The sequence below is a fragment of the Trachinotus anak genome, unplaced genomic scaffold (genome assembly GCF_046630095.1).
Source record: "Trachinotus anak isolate AG129_WGS33_773 ecotype Australia unplaced genomic scaffold, CSIRO_AGI_Tana_v1 ptg000012l, whole genome shotgun sequence".
In the NCBI taxonomy this organism is placed as follows: domain Eukaryota; kingdom Metazoa; phylum Chordata; class Actinopteri; order Carangiformes; family Carangidae; genus Trachinotus; species Trachinotus anak.
Window position 1 is genome coordinate 10,380,313 of NW_027273863.1, and position 24,569 is coordinate 10,404,881.

Sequence of the window (24,569 nt, forward strand, 5' to 3'; positions counted from 1 at the left end):
AATGACACCATTTATTGGAAAGGATTAAGTTTCATTGAGCTTATGTTTGTCTGCACAGGACATGCACTCTCAGTACGCTTCAGTCAGACTCAAGAGAAGAGAGACTTTGGAGGACTGAAGGAGGTTAGTTAGTGTAAGGACGTCCCCAGTCATTCATCACAGCAGACAGCTGTGGGATGAGGTCCCATATATATTGGCCCTGTATGTGAATCTACAGGCACGTGTTATTTAAAGCCTGATCTATCATCCCTATACTGCCAAATCCATAGGTTTATCAACCAGCGTCAATGGCCAGATCCATGGACATCTATCAAAGCATGTCAGTTTTGAAATGAGAAAACAAAGGACACACGCACAGCATGCAGAGTTTATTTTCTCCTGTGAACACAAACACACACAATGCATACAAAGCTGCTGACTCTAAGAAAGCTTGGACGAAGCAAATCATAATACAGCGCTCTTTATTCTGCAGATACACATATTACTGGGTAAAAATAGAACAAGTGGTGAATATTTGGTCAACTCAAAGTTAAAATCATGAATGAAGTTATGAGATGGATGCAATGTGTAAATCTTCAAAATGCCCATACACTATACAGTACAGAGAATTTCTCTTAATCATGGGAAAATGTGTCCAGAACAATTTCTTTTCTTTATTCCAATCAAAAAAGAAGAAGAATTGTATGTGTTAATAGATAGGCTAAACCTGTAAAACAAATTATTAGACAGTTTACTGGCTGGAGCATATTTGTGCTTTATAATGAGCAGGCTGCAACGATCATTAAAGCCCATGATGTGAAAGTGTTGCATAGAATAAACATTATGATAGTTTCTCCTTAGGGTGACTCTGGAGGAAAGGCTACATGTTCATTAAATCAAAAAGATGCATCCACCTGAACATCTTGGAAATCTCGACTTTAAATAATGGAAAATAGTATTTTGTGTGCAAAGATGACATTTTGGCTGGTTGTGGCACTAAAGGAAAGCTAGTAAAGTGTCCACCATGGAACAGGCTCGTCCTCTGGGCAAAAAGAATAAGACAAATACATTTTATAAGAGTAATATGCCAAAGGAAAAAAAAAGCTTTATCATTTATCATTTGTGGACCAAAACTTATCTATCCCATATCTGTACTGATAGACCCTGCTACAATCAGCACTTTCACTGCAGGTTTGTCCTCCCGCCTATTTGGCGTTGGATTCAAAGTGCACATTTATAGTGAATGGTTGTTTGGTAGATTTTATTTTTTGCCCCAAGGAATGGTACAAATTCAACTGCATAATTCATCATGTTTCTTTTCTCTCAATAACACAACCATGTAGTGTATAACACATTGTCAGCAAAACACCAAGGCTTATGAAAAAGAATGAGAGCCGAGCATGATGTGACCATCAGGAATACTCATGAATTTTAGTAACATTAGTAACAAACCATCTCGCATAGTGTCACTATTAATGGCATATAATCATCAGGAGGTCAACTTCTCCTCACAAGTATGGACGTCTGTCGAGGTGAATGAGTCAAGGAAGGACATACAGTAATCAATCATAATGTTCAATCTTCAGTGGCATGTGAGTTTAGACGCACATGGTCACGCAGTATACATGTCAAAAACAGCCAACATAAGAGTACAGTCATGAGGTCATTCATTCAGCGTTTCGTCGTCAGTGTTTACCCCTTGAAACGCAGCGCACACAACAGTAAACTAAACGGTTCAATCAGACAACAGCTGAAAAATGTGCAACATGAGATGGCAAATGATTCTCAAACAATAAAGCTGCCATGATGACGATAGTTGAATGTGGTCCCATCCAAGTTTCTGGACATTTGATATATTTACAAAGAATTAAGAGCTCATAAATATGTAGATACATTTCTTCTAACTGAGGGTGAATCAGAGCCTAATGCACCACAAACTGCAAAAACAAAAGCTGCACTTCAAAATGTACCACAAATACAAACACAAGGATATGTTTTCTCCGCTTGCTTGTGGTTTCTCAGGTTGTAGTGCATTGAGCGCTCTGGGCCACAGGACACACAACAGGATGGATCCTGACTGCACAGATCATTACATCCTATTCTATATGGTTCAAACTTTATCTTACTTGTTGCACAGGTATTTAGCTTTTGATACATTTCTGATGTGAAAGCTGGGAGGAACCAGGCAGTAACCACCACAGCTCAATTTTGAAAGCTGTAATTCCTTAAGATGCATTTTATGAGAGAAATATCCACCATTTTCTCTCAAACGGTGCATCATTAGTTAATTTCACCTCCACTTTTGAATGTTTCTGTGGTGATTATAAACATGTAACCAGACATTGTTTGGTTAAGGGGTCACACTAAAGCGCTGGATGCAGACAGAAGACATGCAGTTCTGTTTATATGGGTGTCTGCATAGGTGAAGACCCTCAGTCAACCCTAAATTGCAGAAATTATTGTTTGCAATTCAGGCTTAAAGTGGTACTTCAGTGATTTAGTATTCCACCTCCATCAGGTTGGGACTCACAAGAGAAAAATTTCTAGATAGAATGTTTCAAATTGAGGCAGCAAAGGCTGAGATATCCTGACTTTTAATCCACAGTATGGAGTCAGGCTCAAAAAACACTGAACGCCCATTATCTTTTGTTCAAGCCTTCCTGCCAGCTGAATGCTAATTTCTTTCAACCTCCACATTTTGTAACACAGGCTTTCTAATAAAAAAAACAAAAACTTGTAGTCTCAAATTCAGTCTGAGGTAACTCTGACACAATGTGTTATTTTATCCGATTTTAGAAGCTCCCTCCAGATCCACAGAAGGCATTATACAACTGTTTTCAAGTAAACTGATCTCTCTATGTAAAATTGGTGGAGTGTCCCTTTAACTTGAAGCATGGGACCTGTTTGCTTTGATGGAAAAAGGTCTCACGCTGTCCCACTCAGGAATGTTGGTGGCTGCAACAAGCCTCCACACTACTGAATAAATTCTAAATTTCTGTGTACAATGTTTGACAAAGACAGTGGTGAGCATTAAACCTTATATTGGTAGTTTATGTCCTTGTTCAAACGTCCCCCCTCGAGACCAAAGTCGCAGGCACTATGTCCGTTTTTTCTTTTTTCCCAACAAGCTTCTTGGATGTAGCCACCAGGCTGGTATGGACTTACTGTACCACTGGATGATGCAATGGGGGAAATGGCACAGGCTCCTCTTTTAGCCAGTTGATGAAAAAGTTGGTTCTGTCCATGTCAATAATATATTATAATGTACATGTTTTAAATACACACTTCACCTGGAGACCCAAATGCTGACCTAACCAGTGCAAGAGACTACACACACATGTTGGTGAACGCACAGTTTTCTAATGGATATACGATATACTGGTATTTTATCTCTTAGTTCATGTATATCTCGCTCCTTAGAGTGGAGGAGTGGATGATATATACTGTGTGCAAATACAGTCTCTGGTGTAACACAGCAGCATTCCCTGCCCTCAGATGCTAATGTATAAATATATGAGTCAGTATGTGCAGGTTTTCCAGGCACATCCTTGTATCTTCCGTCCATATTCTCAGTTCGTGTGTCCCAGATGGACCTTTTCACCTGTGTTCCTCCTCCTAGAGCGCTTGTTCAGTGCTGGAGGCAGAGATGTCCAGGAGTCTCCAGGCTGCGTTGGGGTTCAGCTCCTCCTGGTCACGACACAACGCCCAAACATACATCATCCTCATCACCTTCTCCTGTTGAGGAAGGAGAAGAGCAGAGGGTCAGACCCACAGAGACGGTTTGGAGCAGGGTGGAGGGCACTTTGAGACTTAAGTTCAAACTTCAGAACTAGAGCTGTGCACAACCATAACTTAAATTAAGCGTCTTTTGGACTTTACTTGTGATGGAGATGCATGATGCAACTTGTTACACAGGCTATATGCAATATATTAAATCATATGAAACACCAGTGTATTGGCCGCATGAAGTAAAACAAGACAGAGGGCATTGCTACATCAAACCAGTGAAATTCAGAGTGATAAACATGAGTGTGAGCAGAATACATCTTGCTGAGTGTTGATCTAATTTCAGCCGTCAAGTTACTTTTCTTGAAATGACTAATTATATCTACCACATTCACTATTCTGGTGCAGCAATGATGAGCTGACTGACCGGATCTCCCTCCACAATGTCTCCTTTGGGGCTGCGGATCACCATGACGACCTGAGCCTGGAAGGTGATGATCAGCACTGGGCCCTGGTCCATCATCTTGCCCATCGCTAGCTACAAGGCAGGGGTGGACAATAAAGAAACAAATTAAATGAGAAGACCACACTTAGCACGGGTTACCGTCACTCTCTGCAGTAACTTGATTTCTTTAACGGCATGTACACTGTAACTGTGTCAACTTCAGCGCGTGTAAATGAAATGAATATTCGTTAAGAGAGAAAAAAAAATCAATAGAGATCGGAGAAAAGATAGCAGGTATTACTTTAGACATTTGAGACTGCAGTAAAATGTGACGCACTTACATCTATGTTATCAATGTCAAGGATTTTGGACTGGAAGAGCAGCCCAAGTGCTCTGGCCTGTTGGATGGGGTGGGCCAGCTGACTGTATGTCTAAGGACAGGTACAAGAAAACACATCTGGCATGAAAAATGACACATGGACACACTTGTATGCCAAATGAAATGGAAAGACCAACATATTAAGTCAATAATAATTCATCTTTCACCCTCTATTTATTTAGACTTGATTAACTAAAAAGGTAGAGGTGAAGTGTATCACTTACAGCTTCATAGCACCAGTCTTTCAATACATCCAGCTCTCCACGGATCATAGCCTGAAGAAGGTACAGTGACAAGGCATTATAAATGACCGTTGGGTATTTCCTGGTTGACCTCAGGTAGTGTGCTCAATGTTAAATTACTATAGTAACTTGTACTTTAGTCCAACCAGGTCAGAAGAAGTTTTACAAATGTAAACAAACACCAAGCAACCACGAAGTCACAGGATAATATGGAGTGAGCAGTGCTGTTTGCAGCCTAAATCATAATACAACTTAATTCCATTAAACCACATTTGATGCAATTAGATGACGTAGACCACTTTGGAACTGATGTAGCTGCTAATTAACTGCCACCATCCATCACTGGCTTAGTTGATTTACATGAGAACACAAACTCCTTGTTTCACTATTATATATGTGTAATTTTCAAACTGCATCGTCTGTTATCGTGTGACTGTGAAGGATGAAACACTTTGTTCAAAGAGTGTTTCCTGCCATCAATAGTTTCAATTGTATTTTGCTGCTCCGTTTTCTTTGAAATACAAATTCGAAGTTTTGAATCTCATCTAGACTGGCGTTAAAAATAAACCTTCATCAGTAGTGAAATACCTCTCAACTACTGAACAGGTGGGTGTGTGACTGAAGCAGGCCACACTGAGGAAGAGAGTGTGCAGCAGAGGTAAACTTGGAAAGAGTCTGTATACCTCCAGTATGTTAGGGATGATGTCTTTCTCACACTGTTTGAGAAAAGTGTCTTTGTCAAAGTTGGGGTCTGCCTTCACGATCTCTGTCAGCACCTCTGACATTTCTGTCTTGGAGAAAAGACCACCTGGAAAACAAACACCGACAACATCAGCAGCAGTAAAAACAAAGTGATATCCTAGGACTCCACATTGGATAGGTTTTTCTTATGATTTCTTGATATCCACATTTATCTAAAACCAAACTATGGCCACAACACAGACCTTGCCTTTTATGGTCTACTATGAAACAAGATTTCATTTTTTTTTTAAGTCTTATTGTATGTACCGTAGATCAGTGTGCTCAGGTTAATCATATTAACGTTTATATCGGCTATGATAGTGATATATAAAATTACGACAATGACAAGTAACTGCAAGATCAATGATGGAGGGGCATTACCTAGGAAACCAGTGACTCTGTCAGTTACAGCTCTGGATGCTCTGATGAGGGTATTGTCACTTTCATCATATTTCATCTTCATCTCAAAGAATCCTGTAAAAAGGTGAGGATAAATTGTTTGACAAAAAAATATATTTATAGTAAAAAATATATACATATACAGGTTTTCAGGGATAATGCTGGATAAGATCTGCACATGTGAGGGCACAATGGCCTGAAGCAGGAACTGTATTAGGTAATTGTACAATCTCCTGCAAAGACTCTGGTGCCACCTGCTGCCTTTAAAGGAAATTACATATGTGCATACTGAAGGTGAGCTATTACATAACACTAGCTCCAATATATTTAAGCTAATAAATAAATGGGATTTTCTTACGGTTAAAAACTACATTGTTGTCCTTGAAGTCCTTCCACTGCTGGTACCACTTTGAATCCTTGTGGAGAACCACACCCATAGCCTCTCTGCACAAACACACAAATCACTCACATTATTCGAGATGTTTCAACAACTGGATGATGATGCTCCTATAAGACAGTAGTGGTGAGAGTGAAAACAGGTGTGAGCTCCAACTCACTCGTTGGCCTCGAACACCCTGGAGTCGCTGTCTGCTCCTTTAGAGGAGAAATCGCTCCTCTTCCTCAGCTGAGAGGGAGCTCTGTACGGGCCGGCATCACCGACATCGATCTCCTTCTTCATGGTTTCCACACTCTACAGGGAGGACACACAGACTCTGACTGAAACCAGTGTGTAATGGTACATGTGACGTATTCATACCAAACTTCAGTACAGGACTTTTGCCTCAGTACTTAGTCTAAGTATTAGTATGTTGGTTGTTGACTGTTTGACTGTAACAGTCAGCCCAGCTGCAGCAGCCATCATTAGTACAGCAAAGGAGCACCACGGTGTCTGAGTAAATTCCAGCAACATTGGCCGTTCTGATATTATGCATTTACTTTCTCCACTGTACTGAGAACACAACAAATCGTGTCCTTAATTACATGTCAAACTGCGAGTTTGCATATGTAAGTGCACAGCAGCAATAAGAATGTGAGAAGATGATGAAATAAGGTGCTCCGCCATCAGTGCTGCAATTCATATCGGCCTTAACCAGCCTTGTTTTTTTGTTTTTTATTTCTAACCTGTGAGATTGCCCTGAATGCATTGGTCCTGCCCAGTTTCTCTCCTCCTTTGGAGACAGACTCAGCAGAGTGCATGGCTGTCCTGGCTGCTTCCTCCACACCATCCTTGATCTTCTTCCCGATGTCAGTGCGACTCACCTCCTCAAGACCCTGTGTTCACAAAGACAAAAAAACATACATGACTTTTACAGAAACTGAACAGACAAGTTTATTTGCCCATTAAAGACCATGAACTTTTGACATCTAACACTTTGGTATTGGATATATTTGGTATTGGGGGGGGGGGGGCAGTTAATTAGAAAAAGCACAACATTTCTAAACTTGGATTATCCATCAAAAATATTTAAAAAATCAAGTTTAGCTATATGTATTGATTTTGAGGAAACAACATCCGCTGTGTAAAAGTATGACAAACCAGAGGACATGCTGACACCTTACCTCTTTGACAGTCTCTGAGAGGGAGCCAAAGGTCTTCTTAAGCACCTCTGAAGTCTTCACTGTCTCAGCCTCTATAGATTTCTAATGGGAAAAAAAAAGAAAGAAACCAAAACAAATGAGTGCATGTTGCAAATAATAATAATAATAATAATAATGTTAAGCTAATCCTAGTTCTTACAAAAAATGTAAACACAAATAAAAATGTTAATATGTAATATTATGTCATGTCTATAAAATATTGCTAGATATAAAATCACTGATGGCCTGAATAACGTTCTTACATATTTCTTGCGGGCCTGTTGGAGAGCATCAGACTCCTCAAGCCTCTTGGCCTCTTCTCTGAACTTCTTGATGTTCTCCTTCATCTCCTGATTCTTATTGAACTCCTGACGAAGGTTATCCACAAACTCCCCCAAAAAACCCTTACGTCCTGACGCATACCGCACCTAATGAGACAAACAGAACGTAGGACTTTAGTTGGACAGAAAGACAGAAGATAGAGCGAACAGATCGTCCACATGTTGCAAATGGGAAGCCATTCCTCATCTGTCTAGAGATGCTGAAAGAAGGAATATAGCAGAGTCCATGTACCATTTAGGATGACGTCAGGAAATTATGAAAAACAATGAGTATGTGTAATTTAAAGGTGAATGGGAGCTGTCGGCGTGTACCTGCACAGCTGCAGCGGGGCTCCTGTGTAACCTGTATGCATCTCCTTTCCACACTGAGGAGACCACAGACCGGGAGCAGAGGGCCAAGGCACGTCTGCCAACCAGCTGCAATGAAGAGAAATCTCTGTTACTCACAAATATCAGTTCCTGCAACACCGCAGTGGATGCACAGTCGAGAAAGGTGGTTAATGAGCTACTAATGAGTATTGCCCCCACAATAACAAGCAAAGACATGCAAAATGAAAATGCCACCCACAGCATATCAGAGTCTTTGCTGTGGGGTCAAGCATTCAGGCCTGGAGCACTCACTTTAGCTAATAGTTCCTGTAAAAACACCACCCAGCTGAGGGGTCCTTTTTACTTAAGCTCTGGTCATCTGTGCCATTGGAAAGTCACTAAGATGCTTTCCTCTTCCAAACTGATCCGAAAAACAATTAATCCAAGTGTTAGTCCAAGTCTTGTAACCCATCAGATTCTGTGGCCGCAGCAGGAATCTCAGCTGAATCACCACTGTAGTGTTTTTAACTCACTGTATCACATTCTTCACTTCGATTACTAAATTACTTTGTTACTAGATATTGTGCTCTCATGGTATTTGGACAGGGTCACAAAATTCAATAGCCTGTAACCAAAACTATGAATCTATAATATACGTTTATGAGAAACAGCTATTTCACAGATTTTGATATCTAACTGCAGTGCATAAGTCTGTAGAGCACCGTGCCTGACAATATTTGGCTGACACTTTCACATAGTGTCTATTTCACACAGTGAACCCTTTAGTACAGTTGTATGAAAAACGAAAATAACATATTTTGTTAAAATAAGTAAATCCAATCCCTGCAGCAAACAGACATTTTAAATGAGCCTTTCTTCAGATGTTAATGCACTTTAACAAAATGTTATTTGTACAAACCTTTGCATAAAGCTGTATAATAGAATCTGCCAGGTCACACAGGTCAAATCTGTGGGAGGCACCATGTTTAGTAACAGCAGCGTGTGACTGACACAATGTGCTCTAGCATCGCTCTTAACTGAAGCAAGTGATCAGTTGTTATAATGTGGTCATTAAACCTGTTATGTTTCATAACAACTGGTCACTGAAACGATGCCCGGATACCTGTCTACACGTGTCAGTCTAACAGGCTCACCTATAAAACAAATGTGACCCGGTTCAAGCCCAGACACACGGACAGATTACCTCCTACAAACCCAGACCAAAATGTTAATTTCAGACGTTTCTAGTTGAAGAAGAAGCTCTGCTGTAGGTCTGAAGCATCCAGGCCTTTACTAACATGACACCTCGGTCTCTTATCTGAATGGAAAAAAACACGCTACGGAATCATTTCCACACAAGTGGACGGGAAAGGTCGAAGTGCAAAGCCGCCTCCGCCCACTCCCTGCACCGCATGTCCTGCCGCAGACCTGGGCGCTGGATACATGAAGGACATGAATGAGTGTCTTACCTCGTAGCACCGACACACCGAGGCCGCCATCTTGATCTTCAGATGCGCCGAGAAGCACGTGTGCGGCTGGAGCAGGTGACCTTCGGCTCCGCCAATAGGAGCAGAGCTGGAGGGCAGGGGGGCGGGGCCAGCTGTCAGCACGACTTTAAAGGGAAAATCCACCCAAAGAATAAATAAATGACTAAATAAATAAATAAATACACGTCGTGCTTTCATACAACATAAACAAAACAAATCCAATCAGACCGTACAAGGCGATAATTTGTTCTACTAAATCTTATATTTTTATATGCATTTTCAAATCATAAACCTTTGTTCCTGCTCTGGCTGGTAAAATAAGAATTATGGCTTTTATTGGATGCAGACAGAAAAGCTGTGAAAATATAAAGTGCCTGTATGTCCTGTAATGCTTTTTTGCTGATGTGGTTTATGTAGCCAACTCCCTTTGTCAGCTGTTTGCAGGTGCTTTATATTGGTGTTTGAAGAAGATGTTACTGTACACTTATATGTACGTGTCCTGGGTCTCAAATGAACTTTATTTGAAAAAAACCTTAATTTATTTTATCATTATTTAGCTGACACTTAATTGTCACTGACTCAATGGGCTATAATAATTTATTATAATTTATGTTACATCCAAATGGGTTTCATTTGAGTGCGCAGTGGTGAATCAGAAAATGCCCCATATATCACAGTAAATCACCACCGGTGCCTCTGGTACCCATATATTTCTGTTATATGGCCAGGGCACAGAGTAGACTTGCTTCAGGATTTTTAACACTATCACTACTGGCAATACATATCTATTATAGTGCAATTTCTCTTGATAGTCTTCATTTTATTAAGATGAAGTGTGTAACTCCTATTAGAAAGACAGGTCTGCCCTGTGAGGAAGAGCCTAGATAGGCCTGCTACACAAAGAATGAAATCCAGTAGTTTCTTTTCTTGTCTTTATGTTGTCATCTTCATGATATAACATTTATGGCAATGTAAGGTAGGCAGGCTCAAAGATGAGATTTTATAAATATAAAGACTAAACGACAAAGGAACAATAAAAACTATACAACACAAAGTCTAAAGATAACAAACAATAATGAAAAAAAAAAAACTTGCTATTTTCTATCTAATACTTTTTATCCACCACATAATCAGACACAGGCATGTATATTTGTTTCTTTCTTATTATTTAACCTTTAATATATTGTTTCTGGTAGCACACTATACTGTATCTGAAATAACATTTTAATTGTGAGCGCTCTTTCATTCATGATTTCACAGACACACACATGTCCACCATTACTGATGCAAACATTTTACATGTAACCTGTGTGGCTTGAGAATGGCAGCATGTGTATCCGGCTGCAGGCCTCAGCTGAACGGTGGCTGTCTGCTGGCATGCCGGCGAAGAGCGCCCCCCCGGGGAAGGTATGTGCGCTGCAGGGACTCCTCCCCTCCCTCTGCAGAGTTGGGAGCTCTCCCTTTCTGCGGCCAGCTCGCCTTGACAGCCAACACTGGCGCAGAGTCTCAGCATAAACCTTTACCTTTATTTTTTCTGGTATATAACGATAATTCATACCCGCACTTTTCACACATCCTCTTCCGGAGACAAGCGTCGGAGCGGCCTCGTCTAGAATGGGGAACCGAGACGATGAGTACGATTTCTTGTTCAAAGGTAAAAAAAAAAAAAAAAAAAAAAAAAAAAAAAGATGACTGCATTCCCCCTTTACAGACTCACACCGACAACGCTATGCTTCAGTAGAAATGCCCGTAAATCTCCTGTTGTGTCATTTTCGCTGAGCAGATGTGCATTTGCTAAGGAAACAGATCATGTTTTTTCTCAGGAACTGCCCGGATGATAATCGGTCGCTGTTATTACAACATAATGCTCATTGTAACATTACAACGCCTGCAGCTATATTTATAGGTGTGGGATGCAACACCCTGCCTTCCTATTAAACTTTCATCAGCTGGAGCAGGATCGGCGGGTAGAGTGAGCCCTCTCCTCGTTTACTGAAACATGTCTGATGGTTTGTACTGATTCCTCCTCATGAGGTTGATTAAAGGCCTATCAGCCTCCGCTGATCGATAAGCTTCATCCTCGGGTGAGGATGGTACTCAGCCAGCTCTTCTTGACACTGAAAATGCAGCAGCTCATAACTTTGTGTATTTTAGTGTCATAATGAGGATCGACAACTGAGGCACTGAGGCTGAAGCGGCACCGGACTCCGGTCCGGGTCGATCCGTGGAGCCCGGCCGGATCCAGAATGCCTTCCTTTGATCGTGATAGCAGCTCCTGTGGCACATTAACATCCTGGGCCTGTATAAGCTAAAAGGCCATTTAGATGTAACAAAGTATCCTCTGTGGGATGAATAGGGCATCTGCCGGAGGCGAGGGCTCTCTCTCCCTCTCTCTCTCTCCCTCTCTCTCTCCCTCCCTCCCTGCCTCCCTCTGCCCGAGCCATCGTCTGTGTACCCGGCCGAAACAGGAAGGGCAAGGCGGCCTGAAACTGTCGATTCAGGTTTTGATGAAGCCTGTTATCAGCTTCCTGCAGCCCGGACCAGCGCGGTGTCGACAGGGACAAAGTTCGGCTCTGTTTCCGTTTGTGGGGGGAGAGGGGAAACAAAGAGGCTCCACCTCCCGCCGCTTTGCTGGGAACAGCAGACACCTCAGCCCGGCCCTGACACCAGCACAGCCCCGGTCCGAGAGTCTAATCAGTCACTATCCTCCAGGGACTCAATTACTACTGTATATAAGACCCACTCTGACTTTGTGGCATTTGCAGTTGTTGTCTTACAGCAATCGATATAAAGAAGCGCACATGTATACATTTATATGAAATCCTATAGCTCTGATACACCTTGAATCTCAGCGTTAAAGAACGTTTTAAATTGGTTGGTAAACAAACTTCACCCCAGGTTAAAGCTTTCCCACTTGAGTCCTGTCAGGGAGCAGTTCAGTTGCTGAATAACACCAGCCTCAGGCCAGGCCTACCTCTTTATTTGTGAAAGGCCAAGCTTATACAGTATATTAAAGATGCAGCTTAAGAAGCAAAACCAACTCATGAATAATTGTTTTTTTTCTTATTTGATGACTAGTTAAATAAGTGTAGCTTTTCATGGTCTTGGGGAGTTGGCTACTAACAGCCTAGATGTTTTTTTAGATGATCTACGCATTTGTTCTGTGTGAGTGGTTCTTACACTTAAACCCAAAGAATGGTCGCTAATTTAGTTCATTATCATTTAGGGCCTTCAGGCAAAACCTGGGAGGAGACATGCAGATCATTTTATCTATAGTTAATTATAGCACACATGGATTCTCAGTTCAGTGCATGTTACACATTGATGTTACACATTATTTTTGATATATTGTGGGGTCATGATGTTGTGTTATTGAGAAATGGTGCTGAAGTTGAAGTTCTTTTCATTAAGTTAAGCTGTAATGAATTTAAAATGGAAAAGGCACAAAGCACACATACACACATACAAAGCCCTGTATTTTGTTATTTTCTTACACTCCTACTATGTCTCTCTCTCTCTCTCTCTCACACACACACACACAAAGCCCCTGGGTTCTGTCGAAACCAAAGTTTAGATGCACTGCTTTATGCAATATCAACACTTCTTGGATATATTAATATATATAGCCCATCCCCTACACGTGCCATCACATTTAATATGTACACACACTTGTCTCATGTTTTACCGCCCTCTCTCCCTCTCTTTCCCTCCACAGTCGTGTTAATTGGGGACTCGGGCGTAGGGAAGAGCAACCTGCTCTCTCGATTCACACGAAATGAGTTCAACCTTGAGAGCAAGAGCACTATTGGGGTGGAGTTCGCCACACGCAGCATTCAGGTGGATGGGAAGACGATAAAGGCTCAGATCTGGGATACAGCAGGACAGGAGCGCTACAGAGCCATCACCTCTGCGTGAGTCCATTTCTGTGTGGTGCAGATAGTTCTGCCTGTCACCTAACACCCCTCTGTGTGGGGAAGTGCTTCAGCAATGTAGTCACAATTGACACTCGATCCTTTAGTGTAGGTCGCTTAAAATGTGGCTATGTTCCACCACAGCCAGTTACAGATGTAATCTGCACTTTTGATCAATAAGTAGCATGTGCACTGGTGCAAGGCGTTAGTGCTTAAATCTTATTGAGTTAGACATAAAACCCCAGGTAAACCATTGAATGCCCCATATACAGATGCATCTCACAAACTGCCAACATGCCAAAATAGAAAATTATGTATAATTATGTGTAGCTTTTAGAAAACAAAATTACATTTTAACTTTCCTGACATAAAACTGAATTTAAAACTTATTAAAATAAATAAATAAAGTTATGTAGAAAACAGCCACACCACAGTGTCAGTTTAATTTCTTTATTAGCAGATGGACTTTTTTTTAAATAGTTTTTTCTTTTCTTCTGGCCACTTACCAGTGCTTTGAAAAAAACTAAAAAACTATTAACAATTCCATGACGACTGGGCAAACCATTTGCTAATCAAGATCATGTGATATGACTGAAAGCTAATGAACATCAACTTAATGGATTTTGTGGTGAGTAACTTTTCTCAAAGTCAAAGATAAGCCCGCTTTCAAGTGGTCACCTCATAATGGTTTTTAAAATATAAATTGGCTGAATTAGACACAGGGAACATATTTATTAACATGACAGTGTTCAGTTGACAGAAAGCAGTTTGCACTAACTATTCTCTATTCTGGATTAATCAGTGTGAAAAGCAACAGAAAGAAATTTGCCATGAAACATGAGTTTTTAAAGTGAACACTAAACCAGAAAAAAAGAGACTTTTTATGGGCCTGCAGCCACCCTCAAGAGTCTGTCATCAGACTTTTTACACAAGATGTTTTAATATGTCACAGTTGGAAAAGCACAGATGTAGATATTAAAACTAGAAACTGCAAAAACACAAAAGAGGTTAGCTGGCATTGCTAGCTGTATGGAGAGGCGGCTAGCTTGCCCCCAGAGGGCCCTGCACCCAGCCAGCAAGGTGGCTGCGGGGTGATACTCCCTGAGAGTCTGCTGCACACCAAATTTCTCTGCATAAAAAAGGAAAACATCTTAGTCCCAACATAGTTGAGAATTTTTTATTTAGTAAAAATTAATAGTGTTTTTTCCAAAATCATTTTCCATTATAAATGTTCTTTGCCCACATTGCACATTGACTACTCAGTTAAGTTAAACACTTAAGTTAAAACAAAGACACAGAAATCATTTTGATTGCTTTCACAGTAATTACTATAATGCTTAGAATATATGCTTCGAACGTAAAATACAATCATGGTTCCCCTTATATAGATATTTAATTTATGATATACAAACATTTGTATTTGCCTATTGTACATTCTGGCCAGTAGATGTCGTACAGTTAACAGTTAGCATCAAGAAATGAACCGTCTCTCGAACCACTTTGCTTAGAAAGTAAAGGCAAAACCTGTAATGCTGTTGGACTTACCTGGGTGCTGGCCAGTTGATTTTTTTTCATGCAAACAGGTCATTAGAGGTCCAGGTTTGGAGACCGGCGTGATGAAGAGAAGATCTGAGTATTTTACTGACCACGTACTACAGAGCCAGGTTTCGGTTCACTGCAGCCTTTTGCACTTTTTGCTGTTATATATAAAGCAATAATGGTGTGATTTCACACAATTTATGAAATTGACACAGGTATGAAGAGTTTCTGTTTGTTTGTTCCCCAGTTTACTTTTCTTAAGCTGTTGTTATTCATACTATTCTGGCAAAGACTTGGCCGGGTCTGGGCTGAGAAGTGTGGTCTTGAATCACTGCTGTTAACTCTTTTTCTCTGGTCTTGTTACAGATACTACAGAGGGGCAGTGGGGGCGCTCTTAGTGTATGACATCGCCAAACACCTGACCTATGAGAATGTGGAGCGCTGGCTGAAGGAGCTGAGGGACCATGCTGACAACAACATCGTCATCATGCTGGTTGGCAACAAGAGCGACCTGCGCCACCTCAGGGCAGTGCCCACAGATGAGGCCCGGGCCTTCGCAGGTACAGGGACTCAGACAGAGACACAGACAGGCTAAATTGGATGGCAAAACATTTGTTTCACACAAGCAGATATCTGCTATAATGACTGAAATCTCCCTCAAAGGCCAACAGAGTGTTTTTGTTTTTTTTACCTCCATTATTATTTCACCTTCCATGGTCTATCATTGTTGTAAATTAGACGAGAACATCACAGAGCCCGTACCTGCTTTGTGCTTGTTTTCCTAAAGGTGACAAGAAAAGAAATAGTAAAAAAATAATAATACTTGGCTCTCTTCTTGCTGAACTTATTTTGCCAGGTGTTACTCTTGTGTTTCCTTCTCTTCCCACAGAGAAGAACAATCTGTCATTCATAGAAACTTCAGCCTTGGACTCAACAAATGTTGAAGAAGCCTTCAAGAATATCCTTACAGGTATGCTTGTGAGCAGAGGTGGGACATCAGAGCTAATCCCCTTAGTTACTGGTGTAATAACAAACCATTACTATGTAATTCAAAGATGAAACGCTGTTGTTGAAGATTTGATCTTATAAGGCACTAACTTCTTGTGTTGTGAGAACTGAGAGAATTATCTTTAAGTCTTGTAAAAAAACAATTATTATTGAAAGACGTTAATTACTTGCAATTTCTGACTAGGAAAAAAACGTGAAATTGTGTAACTACCTCTAACTTTAGGAAGTTCTTTTTTTCTTTGATCTGACTTGTCACCGCTGGTTTTCAGCATAATTGTTGGTATTTCCATCATTTTCATTTGGATGTACTAGTGTGTCAAATCAGGACTAGAGTGCTGCTGCCCCACATCAACTAGATTATTTCCATTTTAGCTACCTAATGTGGTTAGAAAAGTAATCCTGTGAGATAATCTTTGCCAGGTCACCCAAAAGAAGAAAATGGCTGATCTGTTTTTATTCCACTTTTTCAAAAACAGAAATCTATCGCATCGTCTCGCAGAAACAGATCGCTGAGCGGTCTGCCCATGACGAGTCCCCAGGAAACAACGTGGTGGACATCAGCGTGCCACCAACCACGGACGGCCAGAGGGGGAGCAAACTGCAGTGCTGTCAGAACCTGTAACCCATGGCAACCGTCCCTCCTCACCTGGGTCGATTATTAGTTGAAATCCACAGTGTTGGTATGCTTCCATCCGCCTGGGTTGCAATATTGTCTGAATCTGCACTTTTTAAATCAATGGAGTCAGTTCTGTTATGCCACAAATGATCGATCCCAGAAAAGTGTTTGAATTGATTTCAAATTGTAATCTGACCCAGGTACAGTCTGCTACACTCTAGTGCAAAAACAGGACTGATGGTACCTCGTGAGCAGCTACCAGTTACCCATGTTAGTGTAGCAGAATAGCCTTGTTTGAGGCCTAGACATCTCCCCTGGTAGATGGTTATTACCACATGCTGGAGGCCTCGGTTTGACTCCTGCCAGTTCCAGTCGTACCAGCAGTCCTGTTTTTGGGCTCTCCTCCTCCTCGTTCAGTCATCATCTCAAAAGTGGTTGTGACGCTACTGAAGCTTATTTCATTTTGTGTAAAATATATTCTTTTGTTTGTTTTGATTTTGATAGCTTGTCTGCTCACATACATTATATTAATGCCATGAAATTAAATTTTACAATATTATGTTTCTGTGGTCTTTTCATTTTAGCAGTGAATGCAAGATGACGTTCAGCCTCTTCACAGTCACCTCACACCTGAACCACCATTAATAGCCTTAAGAAGATACATCGTTTTGGATAAAATTTAGATTGATGATGTGTCAGTGCAGAAGCGACATTTTACTATTGTGACAGGTCAAAGTGGAGCTAGTTTTATCTCATTTAAATACAGTTTGGTTGTCTGATGGTTCCCAACCTCTGGGTCTGGCCTCCTCCAAAGGTCACAAAGTTCATCTGTGGGGCCATGAGAAGATTATTGGGGCAAAGAAAAGAATAAAGTTCAGCTATGCAAATATTTATTTTTTTAAGTTTGCTCTCTCTAATGTTATATATTAAATAATAAATGATTATTATTACTATAATTATTATTATTATTATTATTGAACAAACAGAAAGCCAACACTCACAGATAAAAAGTCTTCTTGTATAATGTTTAATGTAGGCCCCACATTAAACAAGAAGACTATTTATCTGAGTGGAGGCATTCTGTTTGCTGTGTTAAGATAGCAACGACTGTGCACGTGATACATTGCTTGGGTACTTTGGAGTTGTGCACACTGCCACTGTCTATGATTAATATTATTGACTTGTTTGAGCCTAAAGCCATCTGAGAAGTGTAGAGAAATCTAACAGAAATCTAAACAGAAATCTAAAATGTGACAATGGGCCCCAACTGGATACTGCATTTTTTTCTAAGGGGTAACAAGCCAGGAAGGCTGGGGACCACTGGGTTCATCTTAAACACATCATATATTTATATTATCCAATATTATGTAAAATATTGTGTATGACAAATCTTAATTGTTAAGTATTCAGTAAATATAGCTGTTATATAAATGTAGCAGAGTAAAGAGTTCAGTATTTGCATCCGAAATACAGTGAAGTAGAAATAAAAAGAATGGATACACTAAAGTACAAATACAGCACCTCCAAATTGTGCAGCACTTGAGCAAATATTCTTTGTTGTATTCCACAACAGACGATTATTAGATATATTTTTTTTAAGACTAGATGAAGCTCACAAGAAACAGAACTACCTAAATCCAGCAGACAAGTCACAGCTCACACTGACTGAGTCCAGGAGTCCCTCTTGTTTTATTGCACAATAACCCAACTTTCCAGGGGATGCAGCAGGAAGACTACAATAACACAAAATACTTTGTTTACCATACGCTGCATACATTGATTGACATCTCAAACACGTTTCTCTTTTGCACCTTTACTGAGTACCAGCCTGCTCTGATACATTTCTGTGTTTAATATAGGACAAAAGTCTGTAATCTCACTATTCAGAACACTGTTTCTCTTCTATTTAAAATTGCATCTCTTGTGATGTAGGCCATTACTACTGGTCATTGCTAGGCAGTTCAATTTATGAATGGTGCATTTACAAGTGGAGCAGGGCCGTTTGCTAATGCACTTTTATGACAATAGTAGAAACATCATCCAATTGGAATGTAAACACTTTTCCACACCGTCAATACTATTTCCTTAGGTTACTGCGCTGCCGTTAAACGGATGCAGTTTGTGTTATTCCATATACTACAATCTTCACTGACCCCGTGACAAGTGTGATAGATGTGTGATGCCTCAGCCGCTGTCTAAACAGAAAAATGATTTGAGTGTCACAGTTTAGACAGCAATGATAAAGCTTTACCTGGAAACTTTAAAAGGGTTCAGATTATAGACATGAATGTTGGTGTGAGCAACTGTCGCTCTCTACTTGTCGAGAGAGAATATTCACAGATACAGTGGCAAGAAAAAGTATGTGAACCCGTTGGAATGACCTGGTTTTCTGCATTCATTGGTCATAAAATGTGATCTGATCATTTAAGACACATGTAGACATCACAGTGTCCCTAAGATGATGTCACACAATTATAATGTTGTGTCTTTACTAAATACAGCCACTAAACATTCATGGTGCTGGTAGAAAAAGTAAGTAAACCCTTGGATTTAATAACTGATCGAACCTCCTTTTAGCAGCAATAACTTCAAACAAGCTCTTCCTGTAGCTGCTGATCAGACCTGCACAATGTTCAGGAGGAAATTTGGACCATTCTTCCTACACAGCTGCTTCAGCTCAGACGTTCTCTCAGGAGGTCTGGTGTGAGCGGCTCTCTTCAGGTCATTCCACAGCATCTTCACTGGCTTAAGGTCGGGTCTCTGACTGCACCACTGCAACGTGGAATTTCTTTGTTCAAAGTCATTCTGTAATTGATTTGCTTAGATGTTGAGACTCATTGTCCTGCTGCATCACCAAGCTTCTTCTGAGCTTCAGCAGGTGAACAGTCACCGTGACTTGGGAATTTATTTTCTCTTTGATAATGTTGAGCTGTCCACACCCAGAGGCAGCAAAACCCCAAATCACTGTTCTCCCTCCACCCTTCTTCACCTTTGGGATGATGTTTTCACGTTGGTATGCAGTTCCCTTTTTACACCATACATAGTGCTGCATGCTCTTCCAGAAGAATTCAACCTAACTTTCATCCAGTCCATTAATCATTTTCCCAGTAGCACTGTGGATTGTCAAGGTGCTCTTTGGCAAACTTAGGGGTGCGCTGAGGTTCTTCTAGAGAACAGCGGGTTCCTCTGCGGTGTCTATGGCCGGACAACATGCACCATGATCTGCATATATGGTAGACTCATGGACAGAGATGTTAACCAGCTCCAATGATGCCTTTAAGCCCTTAACTGTTAATCTGAGGTTTCTTTGTTACATTACTGATCATCTGCATTGTGCTTTTGGAGTCATCCAACCCGGGTGCCCACTTCTAGGGAGAGTAGCCCTAGAACTAAACCGGTCTAATGAATAACTAAATTCTGAGATGTCTTTGTAACACTTTCAGCTTCATGCAAATCAGAAATTCTTGATCATAAGTCTTTAGAGATCTCTGGTTTCACATCAGCAGATGTTTCCTGTGAACAGCTACCTCTAACCCACAACTCCAACTCCAGGTTTGATAACTCCTGACCTCAGCTAGCTTTTGGTAATACCATTAGGGTAGAGGTTCACATACTTTTTTTCAACCTACACTGAATATTTTAATGATGTATTCAGTATGGACAAGAACAATACAATGATCTGTGTGTCATTAGTTAAAATAGACTGTGTTTGTTCATAATTGTAACTCAGATAAAGATCTGACCATATTTGAAGACAAATGTACACATAAATGAAGGTAATTCCAAAAGGGTTCACTTACTTTTTCTTGCCACTGTAGACTTTGTCAGTCATGTTTTTAGATTATTATCCTCCGCTGGGCTATTGGCCGCCCATTGTTCAAAAACAGCTAAATACATTGTGAAGGGGCATGAGGGGAATTATAGGTAGTGTGAATATGTTTCATATTATACTGTAGTAGCATGCTGATTCAGTTATATCCTGCTACATTAGCTTGTGTCTTAGTATTTCATAAGTTTGTGTCACGGACATACAGTCGGGCTGGTTAGTCCATTATCCATGTGTTCAGTCGTTCACATCCCAGCACTGGCTGTCCGATGACAACTGTGTTTCAACATCAACTATGACTCCGGAATGAGTTCTTCGCAAAACCACTTTTGTGGTGGGTCAATACCGTAGTAGTTTACATCAAGTGCTTCAATAAAAGAAAACAGAAGGAGAAAGTAGCTCTCCCCTCTCAGAATGGTCCATATGAAGTGCAAAAGTTCATTAATATGATTAATTTTGTTTTTAGAGAGTGCTTCAGTGGGCGTTATTTTTAAATATTCCTCTTGCCACTGCTCTGCACTCATACGATGGTCTCATCAGTCATTTTCTTGGTCGACTTGGTCGGCACTGAACGTTGGGTGGTGTGTGCCCCTTTCATGTCAGGCATGAGCAGACGCACTTTCTGATTGGTCCTCCTCCACTCCGAGTACAACTGACAGTGATACCGAAATGACACCTGAGATTGAACAGAAGAAGAGTGGGAGAGGGTAAGATGTGGGGAAACAAAGGAGGAAAAGACAGACGTCACTAAAACTGACACCAAGATACCAAGATATTTGAGACAGAGTAGTACGGATACAGGACAGGAATTATATGCTGAAGCTGCAGCTGCTGCAAGATAAGTGCTCACAGACTGTAAGCAGAAAGGCTAATCCTTTACAGTTTGTCTTTTTTTTTTTTTTTTTTTTTTTAATTCTTTTGCTGAAGATTAAAGGGTTAGGTTTTTGAAGAAGGGTTCAGGTTGACAGTACATCCTATTTTTAAAGACTATGGTCCAGAATAGTCCAGATTAAAAAAAAGTGCAGAGAAAAAGCCAGCTCATTTTTACTATTCTCAATCAGACTGGGACCAGAAAACTGTTTGTTCAATCTGTTCACGACTGTTCATGACCACATCTACGTGGGGAAAAAAAAAAACAAAGCACACACAAAACACTAGCACTCATTTGTGGGTGTGAAAATACCTGAGAGGAAGACATTCACTCTCGGCCAGCATCTGAACACAAGTCCAGAAACGTGTCTGTTTTTTGAAGTTACAGGAGAATAACTTAGTGATGCATTGGTTACCAGTGTCCAGAGGATGTAGATGGTGAAGAGGGCAATGGTGAGGGCGATGAGGCCGACAGCCTCAAGTCTGCTCTTCAGTTGCAGGTGGTCCTGGGCTCCTCTCAGACACAGCCAGCCGGAGATGGCTGCCAAGGGCGTGATGAGAAGGAAGCACGCCATGTCGCACAGCAGCGTGCGCTTCTCACTGCGAGGGCCAGGGTCCTTCAGCCACTGAGCAAGGGCAAAGCGAAAAACAAAGCAAAATTGGCGCAACTGAAAAGTAGCTTGATTAATTGATATTTTGCAATGACAATTACAACAACAAAATTCTGCAAAGTAGAAGAACATTAATAAGGTGCAACTTTCCTGCATAGCTAATGACTGCACTGATGCTATTGAAAACAATTGTTATGAATAGAGAGCTCTTATTACAAATCATCTCATATCCTGAGCGTCCTACTTGTTGGCTACACTCTACATGGCTTAAATGACTGTTAAAAACACTTACAAAAAAACTTATGTCAGTACAAGGTCAAAGACAAACTATTCTCCCTTGCTTTAGACAAATTCTTTATACAGGAAACACATCCTCACAGTAAACGCTCTCTAACCTGTGTGAGTGGCTGTGGTCGCCTTTCAATAGTAAACTCTGTGTGACAGAGTTCACAGTAGCTGGTGTTGGAGGAGGACAGCCACTTCTCCAAGCAGCTCTTGTGCACTTTACCCAGTGTACCAGTGCAGTCACAGGGTGAGAGCAGCGTCTCTCCTCCAGCTCCCTCATGACAAATCCGACACATACCCACATCACTGTGCAGAAAAACAGCAAGGCGGTGAAGGCGACAAAGTGATGATTAACCAACGTACAATAAAATTACAGTATAATCACTGCCCCTTCCCCCTTTGAGTTCCTCCTTCTCTTACCTCTGCAAGCTCACCGCTTTGACAACAGTGGAGAGTGGGCGGCCATCTTTAGCGGTAACCTTGGCAATGTACTGGGCCTGTGTGGTAGAATCAGACTCCTCCGAATCCTTGGAGGCATCAGATTCAGCGTTCCCAGAGTAATCACAAAGGGAGCCAGGTAGGTGGCAGCATCCTGACGAGGACATGGCTCAGCTGAGGGTGACAGTGATGACGATGCTGGTGGAGGCAACTCTAAAAGAAGTTCTGATCCAAAACTTGATGCGCTACTCCTCTCCTCTCCTCCTCAGTCCACCTACAGAACAAATGCCTAGTGGAGAATGGAGATGAACAGGAGACAAAGTATGGGTGACTCGGAATAACTATATAAATATAACATGATGTCACATTGTTTGGGCATCTCATAATATTCTTTACACGTCTCCGTGATGCCACGTTGATACAAGGGTGGTGACAGTAAGTTCCAGCCCCAGGTCTCACAAAAGCTGGAAAGATTGTGTGATGAAAATAAACAGAAGAGACACAAAACCTCTAAAAAGTCCCGGAGCAAGACACAAAACCCTTCAAATTCTGTTAACCAAATAGTTCCTTCAGTACAAGAGCATGTTGCGAAGCCAAATTATGTTTGAGCCTCACAGAAAATTGTTTAAATCAAGATGGCAAAGCGTCTAAACATGGCAAATATGCTCTGCTACATTACAGGGAAAATGTGGGAAAACGCTTGCACATGACATTCAGACCTTTTGAATTGGAGCCAAAACAATTTACATTTCATGTTTAATGTAAGAAATTAATAAGTTTCGGTAAATGAGGTTGATATCGCTTCAACAAGCTGTTTTAGCAGGCAAATACAGAAGGCAGCACATTGCTGCGTAGCGAGAACATTTATCTTAAGGTGAAATTTTGGATACACCTTGGGACCATGGAGGGCGGGGGCGAGGGCGAGGGCGGGGGGGTTCAGGTGGGCTTGACAGGAACACACTGTGTACCCCTACCAGTCCCTGCGACATGTCCTCCAGGACTGATGCTGCCATCGGTACACTCTTGAAAAACTTGACAACTTAATATATAACGCATGAGTATGGAAACAAATTCGTGTGCTCAAAGCCCCATGCGATCGAGCAAAGATAAACCTTACTATCTCACTGCATTTTTAAACTCAGGTAGCCTGTTACTAATTATCACTGTGCCATACGTCAAGAAAACACCCCCTCGCATTGTCTGACGGTAAACTCGCGTTTTCTACTTGTATCAGATGATGACCAGTTGAACTATCATCGCTAATTTTGGTTGACATACACATGATTGATGTAGCTTCAGTGTCGTTAATGTGCAGCCGCCGACAAAGGCTACATTTATCTCAATGGAAGAAAACCACGCTCAGTAGCGGAACAGCTGTCAACCAACGAACTGTAATGTGATGTCGGTCTTCAGAAAAGCTCACGAAACAAGGTGAAAAACAGATGTTAGTGTAAATGTACTCACCCGACGGCCTCCCTTTTCTTGCTTGGCCTTGGCCTTGGCCCTGTGTTCGCCAGACACAGGCTAGCTGAGCTAACTACACAGCCCAGGCTACAAACTGACATTGACATCTAACCAAAAGCTGACGATACGAGGGGATACAGGAGACGCCCGGATGCGCTGTATCCTCTCCATGGCTGGCTGTATATCTCTGTCGGGCGATTTTGTTTGAAAAGGCGAAAAGAAACGACAGCTTCTGCCAGGATTACTAGACACAGCTAACGTAGCTAACTGGCTAGCAACGGGCAAGCCTACCTCAGCATCCCTCAGCTGTGTACTGGTCATGTGACACGATGCTTCCTTCAAAGACGCTGGTAATAATGGAAAACTGGACTTATC

The 24,569-nt window shown here is 41.2% G+C and overlaps 3 protein-coding genes across 3 annotated transcripts; 1 reads left to right on the top strand and 2 right to left on the bottom strand.

Annotated features, from left to right (window-relative positions):
* Positions 1-444: 444 nt before the first annotated feature.
* LOC139629310 (mitochondrial import inner membrane translocase subunit TIM44-like) lies at positions 445-9,743 on the bottom strand. The gene is made up of 13 exons (XM_071491857.1): positions 9,609-9,743; positions 8,143-8,247; positions 7,753-7,917; positions 7,472-7,552; positions 7,034-7,183; positions 6,469-6,602; positions 6,270-6,355; positions 5,894-5,986; positions 5,455-5,579; positions 4,754-4,804; positions 4,492-4,581; positions 4,133-4,243; positions 445-3,714 (listed from the first exon to the last, which is right to left on the bottom strand). The coding sequence occupies exons 1-13, from the start codon at positions 9,636-9,638 to the stop codon at positions 3,595-3,597; spliced, it is 1,341 nt and encodes a 446-aa protein (XP_071347958.1). The 5' UTR covers positions 9,639-9,743; the 3' UTR covers positions 445-3,594.
* Positions 9,744-11,069: 1,326 nt separating this feature from the next.
* On the top strand, positions 11,070-17,259 carry LOC139628964 (ras-related protein Rab-11B-like). Its single transcript, XM_071491241.1, has 5 exons — positions 11,070-11,280; positions 13,342-13,537; positions 15,443-15,636; positions 15,966-16,046; positions 16,561-17,259. The coding sequence occupies exons 1-5, from the start codon at positions 11,241-11,243 to the stop codon at positions 16,704-16,706; spliced, it is 657 nt and encodes a 218-aa protein (XP_071347342.1). The 5' UTR covers positions 11,070-11,240; the 3' UTR covers positions 16,707-17,259.
* A 1,111-nt stretch (positions 17,260-18,370) lies between these two features.
* Positions 18,371-24,477, bottom strand: LOC139628963 (E3 ubiquitin-protein ligase MARCHF2-like). The gene is made up of 5 exons (XM_071491240.1): positions 24,195-24,477; positions 22,713-23,019; positions 22,403-22,598; positions 21,813-22,022; positions 18,371-21,202 (listed from the first exon to the last, which is right to left on the bottom strand). Exons 2-5 carry the CDS (start codon positions 22,895-22,897, stop codon positions 21,047-21,049), a joined length of 747 nt encoding a protein of 248 aa, XP_071347341.1. The 5' UTR covers positions 22,898-23,019; positions 24,195-24,477; the 3' UTR covers positions 18,371-21,046.
* Between the last annotated feature and the right edge of the window lie 92 nt (positions 24,478-24,569).

Bases quoted from the DNA above. Each gene is read 5' to 3' on its own strand.
- LOC139628964 (XM_071491241.1), top strand. From the start codon at position 11,241: ATGGGGAACCGAGACGATGAGTACGATTTCTTGTTCAAAG. The intron at 11,281-13,341 runs GTAAAAAAAAAA...TTCCCTCCACAG, and splicing joins GTACGATTTCTTGTTCAAAG to TCGTGTTAATTGGGGACTCG. The intron at 16,047-16,560 runs GTATGCTTGTGA...TTTCAAAAACAG, and splicing joins CTTCAAGAATATCCTTACAG to AAATCTATCGCATCGTCTCG.
- LOC139629310 (XM_071491857.1), bottom strand. From the start codon at position 9,638: ATGGCGGCCTCGGTGTGTCGGTGCTACGAG. The intron at 5,987-6,269 runs GTAAGAAAATCC...ACCTTTTTACAG, and splicing joins CAACAATGTAGTTTTTAACC to GATTCTTTGAGATGAAGATG. The intron at 4,805-5,454 runs GTATACAGACTC...TACCTTCTTCAG, and splicing joins TCATCCCTAACATACTGGAG to GCTATGATCCGTGGAGAGCT.
- LOC139628963 (XM_071491240.1), bottom strand. From the start codon at position 22,897: ATGTCCTCGTCAGGATGCTGCCACCTACCTGGCTCCCTTTGTGATTAC. The intron at 22,023-22,402 runs GTTAGAGAGCGT...GCCCTTGCTCAG, and splicing joins GACCACAGCCACTCACACAG to TGGCTGAAGGACCCTGGCCC. The intron at 21,203-21,812 runs GTAACCAATGCA...GTTCAATCTCAG, and splicing joins TCTACATCCTCTGGACACTG to GTGTCATTTCGGTATCACTG.